The 27,713-nt window shown below is 41.0% G+C and overlaps 1 protein-coding gene across 6 annotated transcripts in view; it reads right to left on the reverse strand.

Moving 5' to 3' along the window:
• The window catches only part of PPP1R9A (protein phosphatase 1 regulatory subunit 9A), a 262,027-nt gene that overhangs the window by 42,781 nt on the left and 191,533 nt on the right, over positions 1-27,713 (reverse strand). For 4 of the 6 annotated variants that reach the window (XM_075922340.2, XM_075922338.2, XM_075922343.2 and 1 more), the window contains exons 7-12: positions 21,418-21,573; positions 20,517-20,561; positions 11,054-11,107; positions 8,556-8,785; positions 6,634-6,730; positions 6,354-6,525 (exon numbers count right to left, since the gene is read on the reverse strand). In XM_075922340.2, the coding sequence (XP_075778455.2) occupies positions 6,354-6,525; positions 6,634-6,730; positions 8,556-8,785; positions 11,054-11,107; positions 20,517-20,561; positions 21,418-21,573 (754 nt within the window). The remainder of the gene's footprint in view (positions 1-6,353; positions 6,526-6,633; positions 6,731-8,555; positions 8,786-11,053; positions 11,108-20,516; positions 20,562-21,417; positions 21,574-27,713) is intronic. The other 2 variants (XM_075922342.2, XM_075922344.2) reach the window with 1 other exon arrangement.

The raw sequence follows: 27,713 nt of genomic DNA on the forward strand, positions 1-27,713 counted from the left end.
TAAAGCCTTGTCAGTTGCTACTGAATTTTGTGGAAGGAATGATTCTTGAGGATCCAGTTGTCCAGGTAGGGGAAGATAATTATTTCCACTTGTAGAAAATGAGCCACAACAAACAAGAAACCTTTGTAAAGACTCCAGAGCAGTTGAAAGGCAGGAAAGAAGCTCTTGCTACAAACAGTGAGGCTATGTCTAGACTGCAGGGTTTTTTCGAAAAAAGTAATCTTTTTTCGAAAAAACTTCACCTGCGTCTAGACTACAGCTGCATTCTTTCGAAATTAAATTGAAAGAACACGGCTTTTCTTTCGATGGCAGTAATCCTCATTTCACGAGGAATAATGCCTTTTTTCAAAAGTGTTCTTTCGAAAAAAGACGTTCTTGAATGCAAACAGGGCTTTTTCGAAACAGAGCATCCAGAATGCCTGGGTGCTCTCTTTTGAAAAAGCGGCTCACTTTTTCGAAAGAAGAGGTTGCAGTCTAGACGCTCTCTTTCGAAAGAGGCTTGCAGTCTAGACGTAGCCTGAGTGACCAACTATAGAAAGAATTCATTGACTAGCATGTATAGCTACACGAGCAGGCACCCTGAATGCTCAGGGCCACAAAGTGCAAGGGCACGTGCACACCTAAGGTGGAGCACCCAGACAAGAATTTGAAGAAAAACTATGCAAAAGGTACCCTGAGAGCACTACAAACCACAGCACACATGTGGTGATGAGGAAAAAAGTGAAAACCAAATCAGCACAGCTAGTTTAGACACAATGAACTATTTGTGTTTGTATCCTGCCAATTCATTTATAAATAGTTCAGTTCTCTAGTATACATTTCACTGACCATTAAAACAAAGTAAGAAATCAACCTCTGGGTACATCTACACTTGCTCCCTAGTTTGAGCTAGGGATGTAAATGTAGCCAACCGAAATTGCTAATAAAGCAGGGATTTAAATATCCCGTGCTTTGTTAGCATAACCTTGCCCGCGCATTATTCCGCTCAACAGCTGATTCGAACCAGGAAGTGCGCTCTGGGACACTTTAGTTTGAATCAAACCCCTTGGTTCGAACTAACGTTACTAATGAGGTGTAACGTTAGTTCGAACCAAGGGGTTTGATTCGAATTAACACATCCTGGAGCGCACTTCCGCGTTTGAATCAGATGTTGAGCGGAATAACGCGTGGGCGAGATTATGCTAATGAAGTGCAGGATATTTAAATCCCCACTTCACTAGCAATTTCAGTCGCCTACATTTGCATCCCTAGCTCAAACTAGGGATCAAGTATAGAAGTACCCTCTGTGTGTAATTTTTCTGGGATTTAAGGACAAATCCTGTTCTTTGACAGATGCATACTCTTCAAACTCCAGTGACTACTACACACATCCAAAGGCAAAACAGAGAGCAAATCTTGAGAGCCTTATTCATGTTTACTCAAGCAAAATTTCCACTACCATAATTAAGGGTTTTGTCAAAACTAGGTTGTGTTAGACCACAACATAGAACCTATGGCTCAGGAAGAGTTCATCTACGACCAGCAAAGAAGGTATTAAAAATGCCACTGGCAAAAAATGACATCAAAATCACATTTAATCACTGCCCCTAGGGGTGACTGTGTGTGTTAATATATAACCTCAAGGTTGTCTTCTTACACAACCTGATTTAGAAGACAAGTATCTATCTATCTATCTATCTAGTACAAGATTATGATGCTATGTTTAATCTGTATTAGTCATACTCTTGAAATTAAAGTACTGTGAACTAAAAACACAGAATGGACCTCACCACATGACTGTCACAAATACTGCACAATACAGTACACATCACAGAATGCTGCTCTAGAGAAGCACTCACCAAAGACATCATCCGGATCTCCACCCTTTACAGCTCCCTCTGTGAATATGCACAGGGTGATTAATGAAAGCATTACTAGACACAAGGTATGTGGTTTTCTTAAAAAGCTTACTCATGAATGATATTATTGAAAGTAGATCTTTCTTCAGAACATAAAATTACCTTTAAAGCATAATTAAACTCAGAAGAGAGAGACTGATATGGAATTCATTGAAAAGAAATACGGAAGTTCACAAACACTTTTTATACATGTACTTAATTTACATTTTTTTTTAAATTTTCAAAACTGCAAACTCAGCCCAGAATCTGCAAATCTCATTGGGTTTTGAGTTAGTACAAAAACTATTCTGTGGTCAAATTTAACTATTTTGCAAGGAAGACTATAATGTTCAAATCTGGGCAACCATATCCACGTCTATCCACCTAATAAGTCAAACTATTTAGAACTGGGAAGCACAACAGCTGATCATGAATTTTCTGAGGGAATATTCTTCCACTGGAAAATACTTTTTTGCTTAATGCAAAACATTTTACAGATGTGTCAATTTCAATGAAAAGTCATTTAAAACAAATCAAAACAGTTTATAATAATGTTGAAAAGTTCCATTTCAACATTTTCAGAATGGAACATGTCATTTTTCTGGTTTCAAATGACTTTTTGTTTAGAAATTCCTTGAATTTTATATTATAAAAAGTTTATTTTTAATGTTGTCATTAGAACAAAATACTTCAATGAATCCAAAACAAAACAAAACAAAAACTTGTTTTGCAGGAAATTTTGAATTCTTTGGTTTTGTTCCCATCCCCTCCTAAAACTTCAAGTGTGGCATTTCCCATGAAAGGGAAATCAGATTTTAGCTCCTATACTTACATACAGACTTAGTAAGCCCTTAGAGAGACATATTTTCCCTAATGTAGGTTAAGTCCCATTAATTTCTTGCCCTGTTCCTTATTCATTAATAAAATAGCTAGAAGACTTGCCTGATGTTGTCCTGGTCCAGCCTTGGGGGGTAGGGATGTGTGCGTGTATGGATGTGGGGCCAATCTGGTTCTGGGGCCGAGTGCTGGAGGGAAGAGTTTGAGGAAGGCGGGACCACTTACTTGGGCCAGTGGCTGGCAAGATGGCGAGCCCCATCCCCAACTAGCCACTCCCTTTCTGATGCAATTGTCCCCAGTGGTCACTCTGCAATACAGCTATCCCTTGCACTCACTGCCCCTAGGGGTGACTGTGCCGTATCACGTCCCTCCAATTAGCCCCACCCTTCCATGTTATGGAAAACTATCAAATTCCAGGTACTTCCCATTTTCTTGCCACAACCAAACCCTGAACTTGCTTTAAATTAGGATAAGACGACACTGCATACCAAATTTGGTGGTCCTAGCTTTTACATTTTAAGAGGAGTTCTTGAATAAACAGACTTTCAGAAAGACAGACTGACAGACTCACAAACAGACGCCTCTAAAATATATCGATTATTCCTTATATTTTTGCAGCAGTTCTATGTGAGATTGTAGAGAGTTATCAAGTCTCCATTTCCTCCAGACTGAACATGACTCATGTTTTTATATTTTCTCAAAGGTGTTAACTGCAGGATCTTCTATCATCTCTGAACTGTCCACATTTCTGTCTACTTTATTGTTTATAAAGGGCTGCTCAAACATCAGTGGAGAATTCAAACTGACTTTGTTCAAAGACCACTGAAGTCCTCAATAAGGCCTAGCCAATATTCAGTAGAAAAGAGCAACTACCTGACTGGTTTCATTCTGGAGACTCTTGTTAGATTCTTGGGATGGATTCAGTATTAGGCTATCTGCTACTAATCTCATATAATTTATCATCAATTATAGCTCTCATGCCATCCTTCTCTGTAGTATTAGTGCCTAGCCAGTCTCCGTTTATTCTATGTGCATTGATTATTCATTATTTATTAGGATATGGGAATAAGTAATGTTACACTTCCCAGATTCCTGTGTCTTAATTTTGTTTGATTTTAGACTAAAAATCTGATAAATTGCAGGGAAGCTTTGAAATAAGACTTTTTTTTAAGTGTGAATAAAAGCATCAGCCTATGACAGAGGTCTCCAATCTTTTTACAGCCAAGATCACTTTTTAAATGTCAGGGCAAGCCAAGATCTACCCCATCCCTTCCCCATGACCCCCCCCCCCCTCCCTTGAGGCCCTGACCTTTCCATTCCCTTCCTCTCCATCATTTGCTGTCCCCAGCCCTTATTCACTCTCATTGGGTTGAGACAGGAGGTGCAGGCTCTGAGGTGGAAATGAGGGATTTGGGTGTGGGAAGGGGTGAGAGCTGCAAGCTTTGGGAGGGAATTGGATGCAGGAGGAGGTGGAGAAGGGGATGCTGGCTCAGGGAGGGGGCTCCAAGTTGTAGAGTGTTGGGGTGTTGAGCAAGCCGCAGGCTTGTGGATGTGGGAGTGCAGGAGTTTAGGCTGGGGTGCATGAGGGGCTCAGGGCAGCAGGGTTGGGAGTATGATGAGCTCAGGACACAGACTTGCGGTGTATGGATGGTGCAGGAATGTTGTGGCAGAAGACTGGGGATGTGGTGGTGAAAGAGTTTGGGGAAGTGAGGGACTCAGGGGGTTCAGGTGTATGATAGGCTCAGGGTTATGAGCTGTGGGGGGTGCAGGAGTGTTATGATGCTGCGGCCAGATGGGGGCTTGTTGGCCAGGCTTCATTTTTAAATAAAATATTATGTCCAACACAAAACGTTTCAGCATGGTCTTTATTTATGGGAGGGGTTTTAGATCAGTGGTCACTGACCCACAGAAAAATCAGTCAGGGATCATACAGGTGAGATGCAAAAAAAAAAAACCCCTCCAAAATCCCTTCAAGCCTTAGTGATGTGGGGCCCAACTGCGACACCTCTCTCCCCTGGCACTCCAGCCCCATGTGGGGGGAGGAAAGATAGGACTGAGGTTCAAGGCCTCAGACCAGATTAACTCTTCTGGGGTTCCAGGGTTAGTGGATTTTGTGGGCCCCTCTACGCTCTGAGGTGGGGCCAAAAATAAGAGATTCAGTGTGCGGGACAGGGCTGCCAGTGAGTGGGATAGGGATGGGGTGCAGAATCTGGCTGGGAAATAGGGTACTGGAGCAAGCTTAGGGTAGGTGTCTGGGCAGAAGGGAAGGGACAGGAGCAGGGTGCAGTGAGTACGCTTCATGAGAAGTCGGATCTGGTGCACAGCCACGGGACTCTCCTCCCACCATGTCACAAGAAGGAAGGCAGGCAGCACGGAGAAGGAAGTCCCACGGCTGCGCACAAGAGCCGACATATCAGGAAATTCGCCTGCTGTTGTGGGGAGGGGAACCCCACACTGCAGGAAGCCGGCGCTAGCTCCATTTTCACGGGGCGGGGGGGGGAGGAGGACTGAAGCTCCAGCACGGGCTCCTTGTTGGGGGGAATAAGGAGGAGTTGGGAATACCTTGTGATCAACTGACTGTGCCCCCACAATCAACCAGTTGATTGCGATCGAATGGTTGGTGACCACGGCCTATGATATATTAATCAATACGGAAATGATCAGCAATCAACTATATGCTAAAACACTATGCCATTTGTTGCCACCAACCAACTACCCCAGGAATAAGCAGTCCATAACAATCTTAAAATAACTGTAAATTACAAGAAATACTTTTTTCATTAGAGAAAAAATAAATACTTTGTTCATTAGAGAAGAGCAAAGCTTTCATTTTGGGTATGACTTTAATAAAAACATATTTTCTTTGAATATATAAAACTCAAAACAACAAGGTCATATAAACTCATTTTAAAGGCCTGATGACATCGCAAACCATTTGAGCTTCCCTTTCTTGGCTAAGATGCTGTCCTGATAGGTCAGTGCAACTTTATAATTCAGTCATCTATTCAGTCTATATTTTATTTGTGCATGCACACACACACACGAACACACATACACACACATATGCACATACCTATCTGTGTATAATATAGATAGATTTAGTACCTGTATACATACACTGTATATACACATAGCTCATTTGTTTATTCTTTGTACATTCAAAGGGTCCATTTATAATTAAACATTTTCGTATGTTTTTCTCATTTTGGCAATTTTGTTCCTGTTTGATCTTTGGTAGACTAGCTAATTAAAGACAGACATAGGACACAGGAAAAAAAAAAATCAATCTTCTCCTGCTTATTGACACAACACAAATACAGAATTAAGCATAAAACAAATTGTAGGCAATCCCACTGAAAATTCACTGATGGTTTAATAACTAAATAATGACTTCTGCTTTATTAACAGGTCTTTGTCACTTACACTTACTTGTGAATATTCATTTTACAGCTGTTTTGTAGTGCTGCAGTGCAACTAAATAGTATAACAAAGTGTTTGCTATCAGAAACTGCATTTGGGTGAAAATGACAGGATTACTATATTCATTTATTATTTACAGTAAATTCATAAGACACAACTGAGACATTTATACACAGCAAGTTAAATTAAGTTAGGAGTTTTGGGTTGGTTCAAACAAACCTTGACTTAAGCCATCCAGACAAGACACTTGTTCTACGTCTAGGGTCTCCACTGGATCTCCTCTGGAAACTTCTCCAAAAGATGTTTGCCTTTCAAAAATGTTATTGTTATTGTTAACCTGGCTCCCATTTTGTTTTAGCAGCCGGAAAACTTCAGCTTCCAAGTCTCTAATCTAAGAGAAATACATCAATTTATTAGCCTAATGAATAACTAGCATTTTTTTTCAGACTATCAGACAGCATTATCTTAGTCTTCAGACTTTTGAGTGAACATTACTCACACGAGCTTGTAAACCTTGAACCTCTGCAATGTGCGCTTTCTCCAGTTCTTCTATTTTTTTTCGCTCAGCTTCTTGACGTTTGATGAAGTCAAGCTCTCTTAAGAGAAAAAAAATACATTGCTGGTATCAAAGCAATCACAGATTCAACCAGGAAATTAACACATTTACTGGCACAATGCACATCAATATACCCATTTATTTAAAAAAATTATCCTTGGTTAACAGGAGGTTTGATACTAATCTGATAATGATATACATGCAGCTGTAAGTAGGAGAAAACAAGTAAGCAGTTATTACCAAACCAAATGAAAAAAACTGTAATAATTTTGTGGAAACTAAGGAAAGAATCCCACTTATTCAAACTGTTAACAATAATTGTGTTGAAACAGTGATAAACTAAATTAACTTTCTCATAATTTGAATTTATAAAGCATCATTAATTCTGGTTATGTTGAAAAAGGAGGTTACTTACCTTTAGCCGTAACTAGCATTCTTGGAGATGAGCATCCCTGTGGGTGCTCCAGAGCAGGTGTTGGTGCATTCCAGCTCAAAGCAGTGCCTAGGGGGGCCACGCATGCACAGCAGCAGGGCGTGCGAGCGCTGCGCGATACAATTGCACATGCGCAGCCACCCTCCCCTTGGTTCCTTCTCTACCCAGAAACCTGGCTAGTGGAAAAAGAAGTCTCCGAAGTATAGGGGAGAAAAGGAGGGTGGTGGAGCACCTACAGGGACGCTAATCTAGAAGAATGTCTGTTACTGCTAAAGGTGAATAACCTCCTCTTCGAGAGAGAGATGTCCATCAGGCTCGGATGAAGGTAGGTGGAATATGAGCAGTGAAGGAAAGAACAACGAGAACGGGTGAAAACAAACTACTTCTTTGCTGAGAATGACTCTGAGAGAAGAGCACTGCTGAGCTCCATCTTAAGCCACAGATGGTAAGGAGGAACTGAGGGGAGGGTGGCTGCACAAGCACGATTGCACTGTGTGGAGCTCAGATGCCTTGCTGCCGTGCATGTGTGGTCCGCCTAGGCACTGCTTTGAAGAGCTTGGTTTGCAGTGCTGGAGAGCACTGACACCTGCTCTGGAGCACCCACAGGGAAGTCTCTCTTGAAGAATTTGCAGTTACAATTGGGATGGAATAGCTCTGTTAGACATGAAAATGACTATCACAAAGAGGTAGCCATGTTAGTTTCATCTTGGTAAAACAAAAAAGCAGTCACGTAGCACTTTAAAGACTAACAAAATAGTTTATTAGGTGATCAGCTTCTGTGGGGCAGACCCACTTCTTCAGATCATATTCTGAAAGTGAATAGGCATGACCATTTTATAACAGAGGGATACAATGGAAGAAGGTAAAAAATTTACCAACTAACAAATCAGCTACATAGAACAGAAGGTGGGGGCAAGGGGCGGAAACGACGAGGAAGGAGGAAATTGCTTACTGTAAGAGCCAATTAAGCGGCTAATATGGGGACAGTACAAATATCAAAAGGTGGGGAGGCGGTCTTTGTAATGTGTAAGATAATTATCATCTCGACTAAGGCCCATTCGCAACGTGTCAAATTTTTGCATAAATAACAATTCTGAAGTCTCCCTCTGTAAGGTGGTGTTAAAGTCTCTTTGTAGTAAGATGCTGACAACATGCTTGGTCAAACGTATGCAACATCATCATAACAAACTGCTGCAGATATGGCTCTCAAACTCCAAGGAGGAATACTGCAAATTAATTCACTGTTATTCATTGAAAATATGCACAATGCTGACATTTTTCAGTAATAAAAAGCACAATGGTTTTGATGGTAGCAAAGTGAAAAATGTTTATCTGTAACACTGGGTGTCATATTTCAAGAGAAATACAGTTATACAACAAACATTCTCTATCTGTACACTAATTTAATCTTTGGCCTGTAGCAGCTACTTACTTTTGCTGAAAGTCCTTGATCAATTTCTTTGCTTTGTTGTATTTCTTCTCCAGAGCTTGATATTGGCTTTGAGTCTCTTTGAGGTGTTCATTCACAGTGTGACACAGCGTTTGGGCCTCAATCCAATAACTCTCTAGTTTCATCATCCTTTCCTTATTCTCCTCAATATTCTGTTGGAGCTGGGTCTTCTCTAGTTCCCACCTCACTTTCTCATTCTCTGCAGCCTGTAGCTAGATACAGAAATACAATGGGTTAAGAGTAAAAAGCTGCATTAAAATCAGTAATTCAAGACAGTATTTCAAAGTAACAGGAGTGCAAAACAGTATTGATTATAAAGGTTGTGAATTACTAATGTGAAGAGTATTCCTGCATAATGAGAACATTCTTATACCTATTCATCACAAAAGAATGAATAAGCTTAAATTAATTTGAGTCTTTTGCTCCGGGCTTCCACTGCAGCTTCAGTGCTCCTATGGAATGTGGTAGCATTTTTAAAATTCCAGCTTTCTAATGTGGGTGCATTCTGGTCGTGTGCCTGGGACAAAGTACAGCACCAGGAGTGTATTTTATCTCGTGTATCTGAACGGTATGTTAGAAATTATAAACTCTTTTGAACTTCCAATTTAATGCACCAGTTTTCACACAAAGATAATTTCTTATTCACTATCAGTGTAATTTAGAAAGTTAAAAAAGGCAGATCAGTATCTTAATACATGGACAGAAGTATTAGCAGAGCTCATATAAAATATTAATTTGGATTTTTTTAAATTGAACCAACAAGTTTTAAACCTAGTGCAGCACTTAATTTTAAAAACTGTTATAAGAATAGGAAAAGCTTGGTTCTAGTTTAAACTTGGCTTATTTTTTAAATCACCAAAAAGATTATACTGATAAAAAATGTCCATTATATTACAGGTCTCTGTCTTGAAGAGGGCTGACTACTCATTCCATAATCCAGCCAATCACTAATGCACATGATTAACTTTAAGCACATTGATGTTCCCCACTGAAGTGAATGGGAGTTTTTCTATTGGTCCAACAGAGTCAGGATTTTACCCAATAAATTCAAAATAGTTAATTCTTTTAAATGTGATTTAATATCTATGGAAGAAAAGTGCTAGGTAAAATCTATATATTAATTATTAGTAGTATTATTAATAATAATAACAACTGCAGGCTTAAGTGCTTGGCTGGATCAGAGCTAGATTGCTCAGGACCTTGCAGATATTGAAGATCCTACAATTTGCAAAAAGCAAATAATGTTTTATGCACCACCTATTTACTTATCAACAGCAGTTAACTTGTACTGGCAAAGCTGTGCTGATATCATAAATAATGTATATGCATAATAACATGTGAACCAACTTACTGTTTTACTGATACTTTAACCAAAAATAGCCATGGATCTATTCAAAAGGTCAAGGAAAAATGTGTTACTAAAAAAAAAAAAGATAATGAATCCTGCAACTGGATATGCAGAGGTGAATGCCTACACCCAGGATGTATTACAAGGAAATCAATGGGACTGTGCATGGGTGCAAAGATGTAGGTATGTTGATGCAATTGTTGGATCAGAGCCTAAACTGAAAAGAAAGGAAGACATTTCTGGCTTTCTAAAATGAAGGAAAATGAGAGTTTACATAAAATGAAATAAAATTACAATTTCCTTTTAATAGTAACCTTAGCAGATCTATTTCATAAATACTAAGTCAATTATACGAGGGGTCTAGACGTTCGTAAGAAAAAAAAATCAGCTGAATGCTTTTTAAATTTTAAAAATTGCTCTTTTGTCTTCTTTTTATTTTCTTCTGTGATGTACATAATATATCATAAGACCTATTACTCAACAACAGAATAATTATAAACCAAACTCCTCATAAAGGTTACACAGGTATAAAAATTCAAATATAAGAAAATACATTTTCTGTACATTAACAAATACAATAAAATTGTTAAGAACCAATTGTGAGATAATTTCCTCTACAAAATCAACCCATTTTTGCAATTTATCACATTTTAAATTGTATTCAATAGTTTCTCTTGTGTGCAAAAAGCCAATATTGTATTAAATCCTTTCAAATAAATTAATAGTTGATTGAAAGGAAAATAGCAAAAGTCTTAGGAGGAAGAAAAAAATAGTCTACAGATCTCTGCGGACCAGAAAACTATTAAGAAGGCTGCAATTCAATCAAAATATAATTTATGGTATTGTTAAAGAAAATGATAAGTACAGCATAAAGCTAAAAATATTTCAGTATTTTATTACTTAGCACTCACATTTACTCAAAACTAATTATTGTAGCAATATCTCAATAGTTATGCTTTAGATTTTATTAAAACTTCTCCTAGAAGATTTAGACACAAACAAGCTTTAACTGAGTTTCATTTTAATTTGTCTTTCCTAATAAAAGCTTTGGTTTACATCCAGATATGTGTCTTTTCCATCAGATAAAAAGAAAAAAAACAACAGCAGGAATTAACTATGTATTGATCCTTACCTTTGTCTTCAGCTTTTGAATCTCTGCCTCTGTAACTGCATGTTTGATTTGCAACTAAAATTGAAAGCAGAAAACAAACAAGTGAACTAAGAGATGGAGTGCTCCAATATTTTTAAAGCATGTATTGCCAGTTGAATACCTTATTACACAGCAGAAGGCCTAGAGAAGTGCTGCAGTGCAGTACATTGTAAATTAAAATGTCTAGCTTGCAAAATGACTCAGTCTTTGCAACCTAATTAAAGATAGGGTTTTGACTAACCACTCATAATTTCAGATTAGAACACTCAATCTGTCTGGCAAAAAGAAACATCTTGCACCTTAAAAAAAAAAGAGAGTTAGTCTATTCTTACTCTGTTTTGCTCTCCTCTGATTTGCATGTGAAAATGTCCCAGTGCAAGCTGAAGTTCTTAGAAAATCCCGCTGATTGGAGTAAGTAAGCAAGTCACAGAAACAAATACAGAAACAGATGATGTAATAGCTCCAAATGATAGAGAAAATTTCCAGGAGGATTCCATGCATACAAGGAGATGGAAATGTGGTGATCTTCTCATAGGCTGTGTCTAGACTGGTAAGTTTTTCCGCAAAATCATCTGATTTTGCAGAAAAACTTGCCAGCTGTCTACACTGGCTGTTTGAATTTCCGCAAGAACACTGACGATCTCATGTAAGATCGTCAGTATTCTTGCGGAAATACTGTGCTGCTCCCGTTCAGGCAAAAGCCCTCTTGAGCAAATCATTTGCGCAAGAGGGCCAGTGTAAACAGCACAGTACTGTTTTCCGCAAAAAAGCCCCTATCGCGAAAATGGCGATCGGGGCCTTTTTGAGGAAAACCGCGTCTAGATTGGCCACGGACGCTTTTCCGCAAAAAGTGCTTTTGCGGAAAAGCATCCTGCCAATCTAGACGTGCTTTTCCGAAAATGCTTTTAACAGAAAGCTTTTCCTTTAAAAGCATTTTCGGAAAATCATGCCAGTGTAGACGTAGCCATAGGGCGTGTCTCCACTGCAACTCAAGTTTACTCCACTTAAGTTAGACTAATTTGAGTGAGGGCAGCCATTTGACAATGCTACCTTTGAGCTGCACAGAATGACTGGACTGGCATTTCATGTGCAGTGCTAATCTGAGCTAAAACCCATAGCTGAATTCCCACTGCATTATTAGCTGGAGCATCAGCAGTATTCAAGCCCCAACCTATCTCTCAGGGGTGGGGAACCTTAAAAAATCCTCAAACCCCACCTCAATGACGTGGCCCCTGATTGAAATGGAGAAAGGAAGGAGAAAGACACTCCCCTCGCACACCAGAATCTAGGAAGGTCCCAGGGTTTGTAGATTTTGTGTGCTCCAGGACTGAAGTGGGGTGTGGGGGGAAGGTAAGGAGAGGGCTGCAGCGCCAGCTCAGACTCCCCAATGCTAGGGGGGAGCCCTGAACCTCACTGACCATATTCAGGCAAACCAGGAGCCACAATCAGCCCCCAGGCCTTAGCTTCCCCACCTCTGCTATATCTGATGGACCATCTAAGCTTTAGTTTAAAATGCCACTTAACTCAAACTAGAGATTTCTGTGTGCATACTGGAGTCAGTTTAGAATCAAAACTTTAGGTACAGTTCAAGAGAACAAGTGCAATGAAGACAAGCCCTAAATCTATAATTTAGATACGCTAGAGTTTCACTGGACCACCTGTGACTGTGGGGAGTCCCATGGAGAGAGATGGATTGTTATTTAAAATATATATTTATATTTTCAAAATAATGCCTATATTTACCCAAGCACAATTTTATTCCAAGATACCTTAATCTTTATAGATCGTGAAGGTTGAATGGTAGTTACATCATGGTTAAGGTTGTACTTAAAGCAGCCAGCCTCTTTCCTTTGTATGAAAAACATAGTGAATCTGCTCCAGATCCTTACATTTTCTGATAATTTTCAAGTAATTTTTGTAAATTTCCAAATCTAACCAAAACAAGGTTCAAAAGTCTGTACACAGGGGAGCTGATATCCCACGCAGGCCTCTGGAAAAGTTGGGTGGGCCCAGCTTTTAGAGGGCCACAGGCAGTCAACCCTTCACACTCCCCCAGCTCTCAGAGCCAGTCACCAGTCAGAGTGCACAGCGCAGTGTTCTGGTGGTGATTTAAAGGGCCTGGGTCTCTGGGTGCTGCCAAGGCCACAATAGCAGCAGCTGGGAGCCCCAGACCTCTTTGAATCGCTGGGTCCCAAGGCAATTGACCCTTCTGCCCCCAGTCAGCAGGCTTGCTGTATATAGGGAGGGTTTGGACGTCTGTCCAGGTATGTAATTTATTTTATTAACAAAAATTATGGTATTCAACAGAACTGAAATTTTATACATCATGCTTAGTCTCTGGACAACATGATTTACATTAGCTACTTCCATTTTCTAATGTGATAGGTGGGAGCCTTTTGGAACACTCCAGGAGAGGGGCACAACACTGTCTTTTTGTCACATGCAGTAATGTTTCTTGCAGCTGAAGCTGGGGACCAGCATGAAATATGGGCACTGGATTTTCCTATTCTCAAGCCATTTGTGCTAACGTTGGAGAAGATTATCTATGGCAAAAGGAATGGCTGCTTTCTTGGTGAGCAGGATGTCTATAAAACAGATCAGTCGGTTCAGTGCCAGAGCTCTTGAGCTCGCTGCATACATTTCTAAGAACAGGATCTGTGGCAAAATCAACAGCTACTATGATTAGGGATTTTAAATATCGGTTAACTCAATAGTCGATTAACCTCATGAATTCTTATTGGATACTTGACTATTCTATAGGCCCTGGAGGTGGGGCCCGCAGCCAGTGCGCTCTGGCCCCACTCCCAAGGAGCCCCCTGCCACCCCACGCTGCTGCCTCTGTATCAGAGAGGCAGCAGCATGGGGTGCCAGGTGGGAGCTGGTCCGTGAGGGGAGCTAGTTTAAAAACTAGCTTCCCTTGTGGACTGGCAGCCTGCCGCCCTGTGCTGCTGCCTCTGATGCGGAAACAGCAGTACAGGGTGGCATAGTCCCTGTCTGGGGCGAGGGAGACAGTGGTCTGAGTTCCCAGATTTGGCACAAGCTGGAAATGAGCCAGGCTGCCTGCCCACCTGGCTCTTAATACACTTAAAATGCAGAGCTGCAGCAGGGGTAGGTCTCAGACCTGGCGCTGCTGGCCAGCCTGCTAAAAAATGTAGAGGCAGGGGATGCATATTTGTCTATAGTCTATCGGTTAATCGACTACACTATTATATCTCTAACTTTGATCAACACCAGCATGGTTCTGACAGGGCCCAGCTGGCTCAGAGGCAACACATTCACAACAAGGTGCTGGCATGTAGATACTTTGCTTCATAAAAATAATAGCTGCTGCTATTACAGATCTAACTCTACACATTCCCACTCGCCCATCCCCCATTAGGCTCTAGCTTTGGCACAGTACTGGGGACAACTGACAATAGGCAGTGTTGGTGTGACTGTCCAGAATTGAGCAGAAAGAACAGTAGAAAGCAAATATGGTCTGTATGTGATGATGGTAATAAGCTTTTTTAAACTGATGCTGAAAGGCAGACTTCTCTACTGTACTGGGACAGAAATAAAGTTGAAGTATATATGGAGGTTGTGCAAATGGTCAGATGTGTATGTTTTCTGATACAAGAGTTCAAGGTATGTACAGTTGGTCACCTTATTTTTCATTCCTTATTTTTATGGCTTTGTGCTAAGTATGTTATTTATAGATCAACTGACAAAAATGTGGTGCTTTTGCATTATTGTATGATATTATATTATATTATTATATATAATATATTATTATATATATTATATTATTGTGGGTACTTCCTTCAACAAGAATTCCTCCTATTTCAAAGGTAGGAGAGGAAAGAGTATGGACCAGATCCTTGGATGGTATAAATCAGAATATCACTTATGCCGATTGACACCAGCTGAACATCTAGATTTATAATTTAAAAAGAGTTTTCCATTACTTGGAGACTCAAAACTTTTCCACAAAATTAGATGACTCACCTTTATTTTATGATTAAAAAGAAAGAAACAATATCCATGGGAAGCTCTCCTGAGAGCTAACTGCTTACACAATTGAGTATCAATAAGCCAACACAGATGAGTGGATCATAACGACGCCGAACTAAAATTGTAAGTTATATGCTGTGACCCGCCATTCCTGATTTGATAAGACTAACAGAAATATCAGAATTTCTCTGCATGCACATTGGCCCTAATTCTGCAACCAATTGAAGTTTCTTGCATAGAGGACTGCATAATTGGGTCGAGAATGTAGAAGGAGGAAACTGAGTTCTTGCCAATAATGCACTCTTTGAATGTTCTTGCATATTCTGCTTCCAATCAATGGTTTTGAGACATTAAGGAAGTCAACATCCTGAGAAAGAGAGGATGAGAACAGGTGGCAAAGAGAATGTTTCTGAGAGTACAGACTTTTTTTCCATATCTTTTTTTTATGCAATTGCAAAGTTAGGAAGGAGTCAGATGAAACAGAAACATGTGTCTTCCTAGGTCTAATTGGAACATATAGTTTAGGCTAGCCATTCACTTATTTCACTTTAGCTGTGTAAAGGCCACTTTATCTGTGTAGCAGAATATTAAACAGGTGAAAGGGGGAAGACGGACAAACTGTTCACTCTAGACTGGGACACACAACAGTCATGCAGCTACCAGTGGCTGGACCAGCAGTCACAGCTGTTCCCTGACACTGGCACTAGTTCCCACACAGTGCTTAATCAGTGATCCTCACTGCCACAGTTCCTTCAAAGTTGGCCTTCTACCCTTCAAACACTATGTCAGGAATGGAGCAATTTTTGGATGCTTCTGTCTCTGGTCAGATAGGAATAGAGAAGTTGTAAGGGAGATGCTATGTTGAGTATCTGCAAAAAGCATCCATAATGTGTCAGACATCTAAACTCCTTCACACCTGGGTCCCTGCACTGCAAGGCCTGGATGAGACTGGTGATTGCGAGTGAGATACAAATATAATTTGTCCTGAGGCTGGAGCAAGAACAATAAAAATTAGAAGAGAGCCACCTCAGAAATATGGTGTTTGTGAACCTTCACATACATCATCGATCTCACTGCCTTGGGGTAAGATGAGATGATGGGAAGGACGGCTGTATTAGGCTATGTCCACCCAAAGGTGATGATGCAAAGGAAAGTTCACAATTTGATGTTTTGGGTCATCTGCTTGCAGCTCCTCTGCATTCCTTCTATAGAAGCTCACAAGTCTGCAAACTATATTTAGACTATCATTAAAGAGACTTATATGAAACAAACAAGCAAACCCCAAACTGTTGCATAAATTACAATCTGGTCAGGTACAGATGGTTCTTATCTGTTATTTTTATGTTTTCATTTATTAAGTAAAAAATGAATACTGGTCACTCAGTCAGATCATTGAATCAGTACATGGTTCAGCAGATCCCACTGAGGTAGAAATAGAAGCAGAGACTTTTCTCACATATTGAGTGCTTTTGTTTGGATAAAAGGATCTATGTTATGCAATGCAGAGAGAAATATATTCTTACTTTTGACTGAAGGCACAGATGTAATGGACATTTTAGTATATTTCTGTTTTACCACTAAATAAGAGGCTAGGAAAATGGTTTGGCAAGCAAATCTAGATCATAGATATAATATTATATGTATGTTCCTTGGGGGAATGGAGCATGCATGTTTCTATATTATATACCAGTGACTCCCAACCTTTTTCCCATGGAGGATCCCCAAAATAATTTTTCCTATCCCGAGGAACCCCTACCTATGAAAACGTTTGCTTGGCCAGAAAAAGTTGACAGTGAGGAGCGCAATTCAATTACTGCTAAATTATTGTCAAGAAAAGTTATTTGTAAAGAGCTGTATATGTGTGTGTGTGTGTGTGTGTGTGTGTGTGTGTGTGTGTGTGTGTGTGTGTGTGTGTGTCAGCTTACATTGTAAGAAAAATTACTTTTATTTATTTATTCCATAATTTCTCGCGGAACCCCTGATGATGGTCTGCGGAACCCCAGGGTTCTGCGGAACCCTGGTTGGGAAACACTGTTTTATACAATGCTATGCATATTCTTGGTGCACAAACATTATTTCAGATATTTCAGATTTTTATATATATCATCATGTTTGTCTGGTGCTATCTGGGATCATTAACAATGGTACTTATATAATATAAAGTATTTCAGCTGCAAAAGTCCTTTACAAATATTAACTAACTTATCCTCACAACAATATGAATAGAGCCAGCTAGTCTTTATGAAGAGAAAAAAGATCTTAAAATGATTTGATTAAGATCACAAAAAGAGTCTGTTTATATATCAAAAGCGGCAAGGAGTCCTGTGGCACCTTATAGACTAACCGAAGTGTAACACCGGTTAGTCTATAAGGTGCCACAGGACTCCTTGCCGCTTTTGCAGATTCAGACTAACACGGCTACCTCTCTGATACTCAATTATATATCAAGTGTTACATTTTTGTACAGGTTGGATCTCTCTGATCTGGCACCATCAGGACCTAACTGGTCCCGAATGAGGGAATTTGCTAGACTAAGGGAGATCAATTTCGCCCCCCTCTCCAACTCCACTCCCAGCTCCAGCTGTCACCCTTGACCGCTGGCCTCCTGGACTGGCCACTGTTGTCCGTCTAACTTAGGCTGCTGACCCCAGCTGGGCTCCTGACCAGTTGCTCTGTTTGGGCTGCCAGCCATGGCTAGGATCCTGGCCCTGGATGGACTGTCAGCCCTGCTGTTTCTGCCTCTGGCCCTGCTGCGGCTACCTTCAGCCTTGTGGAGGCCACCTCTGGCCCTGCCAGCCCTGGCAGGCTGAGGCTGGACCTGCTATGATTGAGGCTGGACCCGCTATGGCTGAGGGTGGACCTGATATGGCTGAGGCTGTCGCTGGCCCCAGTCAGGCTGCTGTTGGACCAGCTGCAGGTGCTGCTGGACCCGGCTGAGCTGCTGTCTCTGGCTTGACTCCTGGCCCTGGCAGTACCGGCACAGGCAGGGCTGCCGGCTTTGGCCAGACTCCTCAGCTGAAAGCCCTCCTGCTGCCCGACTCTGGGCCATCGGACGTTGCTGGACCAAAGAGTCCTGATTTTTAGAGGTTCAACCTATATTGTAAAGAAACTACCCAAATAAGTCTCTTTTCAAGTTCTTCAAAAATAGTTCAAAGGGCGCTTGGACGTGTAACTATGTTTTATTTTTGCCTACAAATATAAACAGATTACATTTTTTTTTAAATCAAGAAAATCTATGTATTTCTATTTCCTTATTAAAGGAAAATACGACATAAAAGTATAAGGTTCCTAAATAACAGACACACCAAAATTATTTGAGCATATTTTCATCTTCAACAGATGAATTCAATTACACTTACTAGGTCATATTGTTATGTTTGAAGATTATGACCAAATCTACTATTATTCAATATTGTCATGCAACTCCATGATAAGACTAAGATTAGCTACTCTCTAACTACAATCCCAGGAAACACCAGAATGGGTTTGAATAGCCCCAGTAGCAGATATAGGGTATGTCTACACTGCATGCTTATTTTAAAATAAGCTTTTCTGGAATAGTTATTCCAAAATAGCTTATTTTAAAACAACACATCTACACTGCAGGGAAGCCTCAAAATTAGTATGAGGCAGGCTCCCCTAATGTAGACGTGCTATCTCGATTTAAAGCCCCAGGAGGCACTGGGGAGGAATAACTTAGCCCCCCACCAGGGCCATTCTATTTTGAAATAGCAACAGCAGAGTGTCTACACATGCCTTATTTCAAAATAGCTATTATGGAATAGGCATTATTCTTTGTAGAATGAGGTTTACAGATTTCAGAATAAGCTATCTGTTATTTTGAAATAACAGAATGGCTGTGTAGATGCTTGCATTGTTATTTCGAAATAATGCTAGTTATCTCAAAATAATGGTGCAGTGTAAATGTACCCTTAGGGTGTGTCTAGACTACATGCCTCCTTCGACGGAGGCATGTAGATTAGCCAGATCGGAAGAGGGAAAGGAAGCCGCGATTAAAATAATTGCGGCTTCATTTAAATTTAAATGGCTGCCCCGATCTGCCGATCAGCTGTTTGTCGGCAGATCGGGGCAGTCTGGACGCGACGCGCCAACAAAGAAGCCTTTCTTCATCGGCACAGGTAAGCCTCGTGAAACCAGGTTTACCTGTGCCGATGAAGAAAGGCTTCTTTGTCGGCGCGTCGCGTCCAGACTGCCCCGATCTGCCGACAAACAGCTGATCGGCAGATCGGGGCAGCCATTTAAATTTAAATGAAGCCGCAATTATTTTAATCGCGGCTTCATTTCCCTCTTCCGATCTGGCTAATCTACATGCCTCCGTCGAAGGAGGCATGTAGTCTAGACACACCCTTAGTGTTGAACAAATTCAGGGAAAATTCCGTAAAAACACAAACTAACTCTAAGTCAACAAAACATAGTTATATCATATTACACTCAGTAAGTAAACAAGCAACAAGGCTTTACTCAGATTCTGCTTATAACCACATGAGTTAGCTATCAAAGATTCAGCTCTAACATAAATAGGATTTACGTGATTACATTTCCTTCTCAAACTCTCTTAGAGCCATCTGGATTTGTAGATTCCCTACTCCCTTATTCTGATATCATCTACACTGGGGCTTTGAGTTGGATAGTGTTTTATTCACTGAGAGCAAAATGGATGAAAATACAGTAATACCAGATCAGAATGGAAGTATTTTATAAGTACCCTGTATTAATTTCAAACAGATATCAGTAACTATATGGGATGAAAGGTAGTGGAGAATCAGGCCAGCAGTGTGGATGGAATTTAACACAGCAACTCACCATTAGCTATCATCTGGGATTTAAAAAATGGTGTTTTAAAACCGGCCATCACAAAAATGAGAGTCAATGTCAAAGTGTGATGAAAAATTCCTTTCAGGGAGAAACACATATGAACAATAAACATGTACAGTCTGAAGAAGACACCACGGGTACGTCTACACTGTGGAGCTATTTCAGGATACCGGAAGTATCCCAAAATAGTTACTCTGTGTCTACTAAAGCAGCCCATTATTTCAAAATAGATTTCGAAATAATGGGCAGCTTATTCCAACATCTCAGTAATCCTCATTCTACGAGAGAAAAGGGGCATTTTGGAAAAGTGAGTTATTTTGAAATTTGTTGCTACACGGACAGCGCCAACTTACAAAATAAGCTGTTTCCAAATACACTCTAAATAAAGCTACTTATTTGTGTAGTGCAAATTGGATAGCTTATTTCAAGCTAAGGGTGCTGTGTAGACACAAGCCAGCTGAGTGAGGAATAACTCTGTAACTGGTTACTCGCTATGTCTAACTCCCAGTGCCAATCATATGTATTCACAGAAAATAACAGAACTGGCTTTTGGGGGGGGGACAGGGGAGACTTTTTCTTTTAAATCTGCCCTCTGGCCCATGAGGGTTCTGCCGCTCACCTCCCCCATGAGGCTCCGGCTGCTCTCACCCCTTCCATCTTCACCCTATTTAAAAAAGAAAAATGGACTTTATTGTCACTGTTCTTGGCCCAATTACTGCTGGCGCATGGGAAGCACTAAATGTTTCTATTGACACCACACTTTGCAGAAGAGGAAATACAAACCACACCAAGAGTTCAGAACCTAACGTACAATGGTTCTACTGATTGTCTGTCAAACTTTGTGAGTGATTCACTGACTGCAACTAACATCACTAACCTAAGCCAGACTTAGTACTACCAGGCTCTAGGCAAGCCTCCTCCTCACACAGCACCATCAAAGCATCTCAACCCAAACATGCACCATGTCTGCTTCTCCAAAAAAAGGAGCCTTTCTTAAACTAACTGCCAGATGTGTCACACTGAAGTACACCTAAGAGTGGGTTTGTGATGGAGTAGAGGGAACCAGTGAATTCATTTTCACTGACGTTTAGTCTATTTGTCTCTCAACGAATTACATGTTCAATTCTCACAGTAAACGCTCCTTTAAAAAGACAATCGATCTGCCATTAGTGAAGTAACCCACAGCTTCTCCTCCTCCCTGAAAATTGCAAATAAAGTGCTTAGACATGGAAAGATTTTTTTTGTTGAAAATTCATCATACTGTAAATTGTTCTAATAAGTAACACTATTAACGATTCATGCTTTGCAGAGCCTTTGTGAACACAACAGATATCTGGCCACAAACTGAGAAAATGGGTCTCACTTATTTCAAGCATGACTTCTTGAGCCATTTACAACTATTGACTATACAAATAAGCTGGAAATCAATTCTGTTTTTCACAGAGAAACCCAAATAATTGAAGAATGAGATTACTAGAACCAGTGCTGTCCCAGAAATCTTGCCCAACTGTCCACCTTACCTCTTTGAATTTGTGAGCAAGCTTGCTGGTGTCCAGCTCAGTTGGGGAAAACATGTCGTCATTTTCAGGAAGATCAAACACTTCAATGGCCATGTCACCTCCTGGAAGGACAGGTCCCATGTCTTCATCTTCTTCATCTGTAGCATATTCTCCTGTCTTAATATTATGGAGTTAAAATATTTCAGTTTTCCTCTTGGCTTATGTGCACTATAATTAAAAAGTTAAATCTGTAATCCCTGAACACTTCCACGTGACCACTGAGATTAGTAAGTGTGCACATACAGGATTCTGCACGCAACAATGGCTATCTTATCTCAGATCTGGCCCAAGTAGTTAGGAGTCTCAATGATAAAAATTCAGCTCAATCATAATGTTTTAATGCATCTGATTACTGGAAAACAAAAACAAAAGTACTGGAGCATTTTCAGAAAAACTCAGCCTCTCTTTACAAAGCTGTAATTTAGCTGTTCTCAATTTTTGCCGTAGTAAGGCCCCTACTCTCATCTATTTACCTAAGGTCTAGCTGGGAACCATTCTCTTTTAACAATATGGAAATGACAGGGCTGGGCTAATCTCTGGCAGTTGTTTATAACCTAAGGATGTTAACTAGCTGTTAATTGACTAGTTGAGTAGTCGATAGAATTTCCATCGACTACTCAACTAGTCAATAGGCACTTACACATTCCTCCTTTGAAATGTTCAAGAGCCCACGTTGTGGTTCTTGTACATTTCAAAGGAGGAATGCAGAACTCTGCTGCAGTCCCGGGGCCAGTGGGAAGTCCCGCTGACTCCGGGCTGCATGCGAGTGCCAGCTTTGAAATGCACAAGAGTCCCCAGCGGATGCACAAGAGTCCCCAGCGGGGGCTCTTGTGCATTTCAAAGCGACAGTGCAGGATGGAGCCCAGGGTTAGCGGGGGATTCAGAGTCCCCCACTGACCCCAGGCTCCATGCTGTGCTGCCACTTTGAAATGCCACCCGGAGCCAGGGTCAGCTGGGGACTCCCCAGCTGATCCTGGGCTTCAGCACAGGATTTCCGCGGAACCTGGGATCAGCAGGGGAGTCCTCAGCTGACCCCGGGCTCCACATGTGAAGTGCTGCACAGCTGATCCCTGGCGGCTGAGCCCTGAGCCACAGGTGATCTCTCCCACAGTATTTCTGTGCATCTGTAATACAGGCAGTCCCCGAGTTACGCGGATCCAACTTATGTCTGATCCGCAGTTACGAACGGGGCCTGTCTCCGTGGTCTCCAGCAGACCAGAGAGAGGAAGCAAAGCGGCAGAACACGCGGGCAGAGGAAGCAAAGCGGCTGGGCTGTCCGCTGCCCGCGTGTTCCGCCGCTTTGCTCCCCGTCCCCCTGGTCTGCAGACCAGGGAGACGGGGAGCAAAGCAGAGGAAAGCTCCGCGGCTTTGCTCTGGATGCCTGCGGTACAGCAGCTGGGGCGCTGCCGGTTGGTCCCGTAGCGCCGCTCTGGGCGCTACTGGACCAACCCGGCAGCACCCCAGCTGCTCTGCCCCAGGCGTCCTGATTCAGCCACTGCTGGTCAGTTTCAGCAGCGGCTGAATCAGGACGCCTGGGGCAGAGCAGCTTGGGTGCTGCTGGGTTGGTCCAGTAGCGCCGAGGAGTGGCGGCGCTACTGGACCAACCCAGCAGCACCCCAGCTGCTCTGCCCCAGGCGTCCCCAAGTCATCCGCTGCTGAAACTGAGCAGTGGCTGACTACAGGAAGCCCTTGCCCCGGGCTTCCTGGAATCAGCTGCTGATCAGTTTCAGCAGCAGCTGACTTGGGGATGCCTGGGGTTCTTAAGTTGAATCTGTATGTAAGTCAGAACTGGCATCCAGATTCAGCCGCTGTTGAAACTGATCAGTTTCAGCAGCGGCTGAATCTGGACGCCAGTTCCGACTTACATACAGATTCAACTTAAGAACAAACCTACAGTCCCTATCTTGTACGTAACCCGGGGACTGCCTGTAATGTTGTACATGTTGTTACACATTTTGTGTATGTGTTTCCATACAGATATATACACACACTACATACATGTTACATATGTTTTCCATATTTAGTATAGTCCATACTATCAATGATGAATTTTGAAGGGGTTTCTTTTCAAAATAACCGCATCTACGTGGCGTTTTTTATCACGAAATAGGGTATTTTGAAATAGTGGCCGGACGCCATTATGCAAATGAAGCACGGGAAATTCAAATCCGTGCTTCATTTGCAATTTCGTTTGGCTACATTTGTATTTCTCTCTTGAAAGAGGAATGCAGTTTAGACATACCCTAGAGGAAATACAGAGGGGTTAGGAGAAGCATACAGAGCTGACCAGTAACGAGCCACGAGGAATACTGAACAACTGCAGTTTCCACAGAGAGGGACCATATTTGGGGATTTATAGGTGACAATCTGTGATGGGCATAGTAAAACAGAGGCAGAGATGGACACTCAACCAGTGAATTGAAGCCTGGTCTATGCAGTGACTTATATTGGTTTTGAAAAGGGTGGATTTTTAAACTGATTTGCTGAACTGGCACAAAACTATGTGCAGACAATCTTCTTTTGGTTTAAAAATGGCTTATACCAATTTAGCTTAAGCTAAATTGAAATAAGCCAATTTTATAGAGAAATAAGTGTTTACAAAGGGTTTTGCACCAGTTTAATTAAACTGGTTTTTAAACCAGTTTCAGTTAAACTGGAGCAACAGTCTATTGTAGACAGGCTACAGGAGGTTCACCAGATGAGAGTGCTGTCTGAACTGACATCCATCTCTTACAACAGATAAGGGTAAGGCAGCACTTGTGAGGACACAAGGGAAAAATTTACGCCAACTGAGGGTAGCTAGTGTTCACCCTGCACCCATACAATCATGTATGCTTCTGCTGATGCAAAACAATTGTTTGAAGAAAAACACCTGAGTCCTCTAATACAGACAAGGCAACGGGCTGGTGTTTGAATTCAGTATAGAATCTGACAATGGCAGAGTAGTATCTTAGTGAAACTGATAGTATTAAGCTTTGCCCAATGAACATAACTAAGATCACACTCACACTAAACCTTGTTTATCTACAAGTCTCCAATAATGATGGAATGGTACTTAATGGACTAGAAACATAATGACTGGCATGAAACATACTGGAGAGTTGTCAGCTACCACTTTGACAATAAGGGTACGTCTACACTACATGCCTCTGTCGGCAGAGGCATGTAGATTTGTTTATTCAGCAAAGGTAAATGAAGCCGCGATTTAAATGATCGCGGCTTCATTTACATTTACATGGCTGCCGCGCTGAGCCGACAAACAGCTGATCAGCTGTTTGTCGGCTCGCCGCTAGTCTGGACGTTCCCCCTGTCGACATCAAAGCCCTTTGTCGGCAGCCCCGGTAAACCTCATTCCACGAGGAATAACGGGGCTGCCGACAAAGGGCTTTGATGTCGACAGGGGAAACGTCCAGACTAGCGGCGAGCTGACAAACAGCTGATCAGCTGTTTGTCGGCTCAGCGCGGCAGCCATGTAAATGTAAATGAAGCCGCGATCATTTAAATCGCGGCTTCATTTACCTTTGCCTACAACCCTAATCTACATGCCTCTGCCGACAGAGACATGTAGTGTAGACACAGCCTAAGTTACTACAATTGGAAAACTGTATTTACTTAACAATTTGTTCCCATTTTAAAAACAATCTTTTGGTATTTGGGTGTTAATGCGCATGGCATAATAATATGTTGCTTTTTCATGTAATTTGTGTCATTTTTAAAACTGGTTATCATTTAACTTTGAACACTGAGAAAATCAAGATTAAAAAAGGGCTGATGGCATTAAAAATACTTATGATATTTTACTTGCGTATCAATAAAACACAAAAACACTTGTGCATAGCAAGTGGACAAGCAGAAATTTGCAATATTACTGTTAATTAATCACAGTTAATTCAAGTGATTAATTCAAATCTAAATTGATTAAAATTAATTGTAAACCATTTAACAGTTTTAATCACACTGTTAAGCAATAACAGAGTACCAATTTATATTTATTATAAATACTTTTGATGTTTTTCTATCTTTTCAAACATAATGATTTCAATTGCAATACAACGTATACAGAGCTCACTTTATCTTTTTTACAATGTAAATATTTATAATAAAAATAATGTAAAGAAAATAGTATTTTTCAGTTCACCTCATACTAGTATTATAATGCAATATCTTTATCATGAATGAAAATTATCAATGAATTATATTCTTTTCATAATTGCACTCAAAAACAAAATAATATAGAACTACAAATCTGCTTAATCCTACTTCTTCAGACATTCACTAAGGTCATGTCTACACTGGTCCTAAAAGGTTGGCTTAAGGTATGTAACTCCAGCTATGCAAAATGCCAGATATGCTAAACCTTCATGCTTTGACTTGTAGATTGTTTATCTTTTTTCACAATGCAAATAGTTGTAATAAAATAATAACAAAGTGAATACACTCCTCTTTGTATTCTGCAGTGTAACTGAAATCAATATAAAGGGGAGGAAGGTTGTTTGGCTTCCTGACATGCCAGTCATAGGAGCCCTGATCATCCTGTTTCCTTTCCTTTAACAAACCTTTAACAAACATCTCCTTATCTATTTCCATTCCCTACTGAGTATCTGCAATGGACAGCAATCCAAACTTACAGAAAGAATTATGACATCATAACCAAACTCCCATTCCATTTTTTTCCAGAAGAATGGCTGTTGCGAAAGAGGGGGCCTTTGCGCAAAAACGGAGCCTCATTAATTATGCAAATGAGGCATGGAGATATGCCACTCTTAGCCTCATTTGCATATGTTTTTCTGCAAGAGAGGGGCAGTGTAGACATATCCCCATGCTGATCTACTCAGTGCCTGCAGCAACAGCCATGCATCTCTGCACTTAAAGATGTAAGTTTCTTTCCCCAGCAAGTCAGACAACAGCCTGATCCCTTTCTGCCACCTCTCCCACTGCTTAAGGTGCATTAGGATCATTGTCTTAATGGTTTAAGACAAAACACCACAGGTGGATGGAGTAAAAGAAAATTGGAAGGATTAGATCAAGGTGGTTAAGCAGACTGTGAAGAGCTTCAAAAAGATCTCACCAAACTAAGTGATTGGGCAACAAATGAAATTTAATGCTGATAAATGTAAAGTAATGCACATTGGAAAAAATAATCCCAACTACATATACAATATGATGGGGACTAACTTAGCTACAACTACTCAAGAGAGAGATCTTGGCATCATTGTGGATAGTTCTCTGAAAACATCCACTTAGTGGGCAGCAGCAGTCAAAAAAGCAAACAGAATATTGGGAGTAATTAAAAAAGGGATAGAGAATGAGACAGAAAATATCTTATTGCCTCTATATAAAACCATGGTACGTCCGCATCTTGAATACTGCATACAGATATAGTCGCCTCATCTCAAAAAAAGATATATTGTCATTGGAAAAGGTTCAGAAAAGGGCAACAAAAATGATTAGGGATTTAAAATGAGTTTCATATGAAGAGAGATTAAAAAGACTAGGTCTTTTCAGCTTTGAAAAGAGAAGAGTAAGGGGGAATATGATAGAGATTTATAAAATCATGACTGGTATGGAAAAGGTGAATAAGAAAAAGTTATTTACTTATTCCCACAATAAAAGAACTAGTGGTCACCAAATGACATTAATAGGCAGCAGGTTTTAAAACAAACAAAAGGAAGTTTGTCTTCACTCAATACACAGCCAACCAGTGGAACTCCTTGGCAGAGGATGCAGTGAAGGCTAGAACTTTAACAGGGTCCATCAATGGCTATTAGCCAGGATATGTAGAAATGGTATCCCTGGCCTCTGTATCTCTGGAGATGGGTGACAGGGGAGGGATAACGTGAGGGTTACCTGTTGCGATCCCTCCCTCTGGGGCATCTGGCATACGCCACTGTCGGCAGACAGGCTACTGGGCTAGATGGACCTTTGGTCTGACCCAGTATGGCCGTTCTTATGTTCTTATTTTCTATATCAGAGGACGTGATGGAGGCATTTTTTTAAGTCAGGGAGAAATTAAGGGGCTTGTATGACTAAAGCTTGTTGGTGTCAGAATGAGTATGTGTGTATGTTGCGAGATGTAAATACAGGGAGTCTGAACAAGATATGTAAAATGCTGTTTAACTGGCTAACTAGTTAAATGTGATGTTTAAAGTGGAACCAGGTGGAGGAAGTGCCCCTGTCGAGGACCCCATGGGGCTAGAGCAGCCCCCTGCCTGCAGTGAGTAGGGAGCTGCTCCAGCCCACACCATTTAACTAGAACC

The sequence above is a fragment of the Pelodiscus sinensis genome, chromosome 2 (assembly GCF_052426305.1).
Source record: "Pelodiscus sinensis isolate ZL-2025 chromosome 2, ASM5242630v1, whole genome shotgun sequence".
NCBI lineage: Eukaryota > Metazoa > Chordata > Testudines > Trionychidae > Pelodiscus > Pelodiscus sinensis.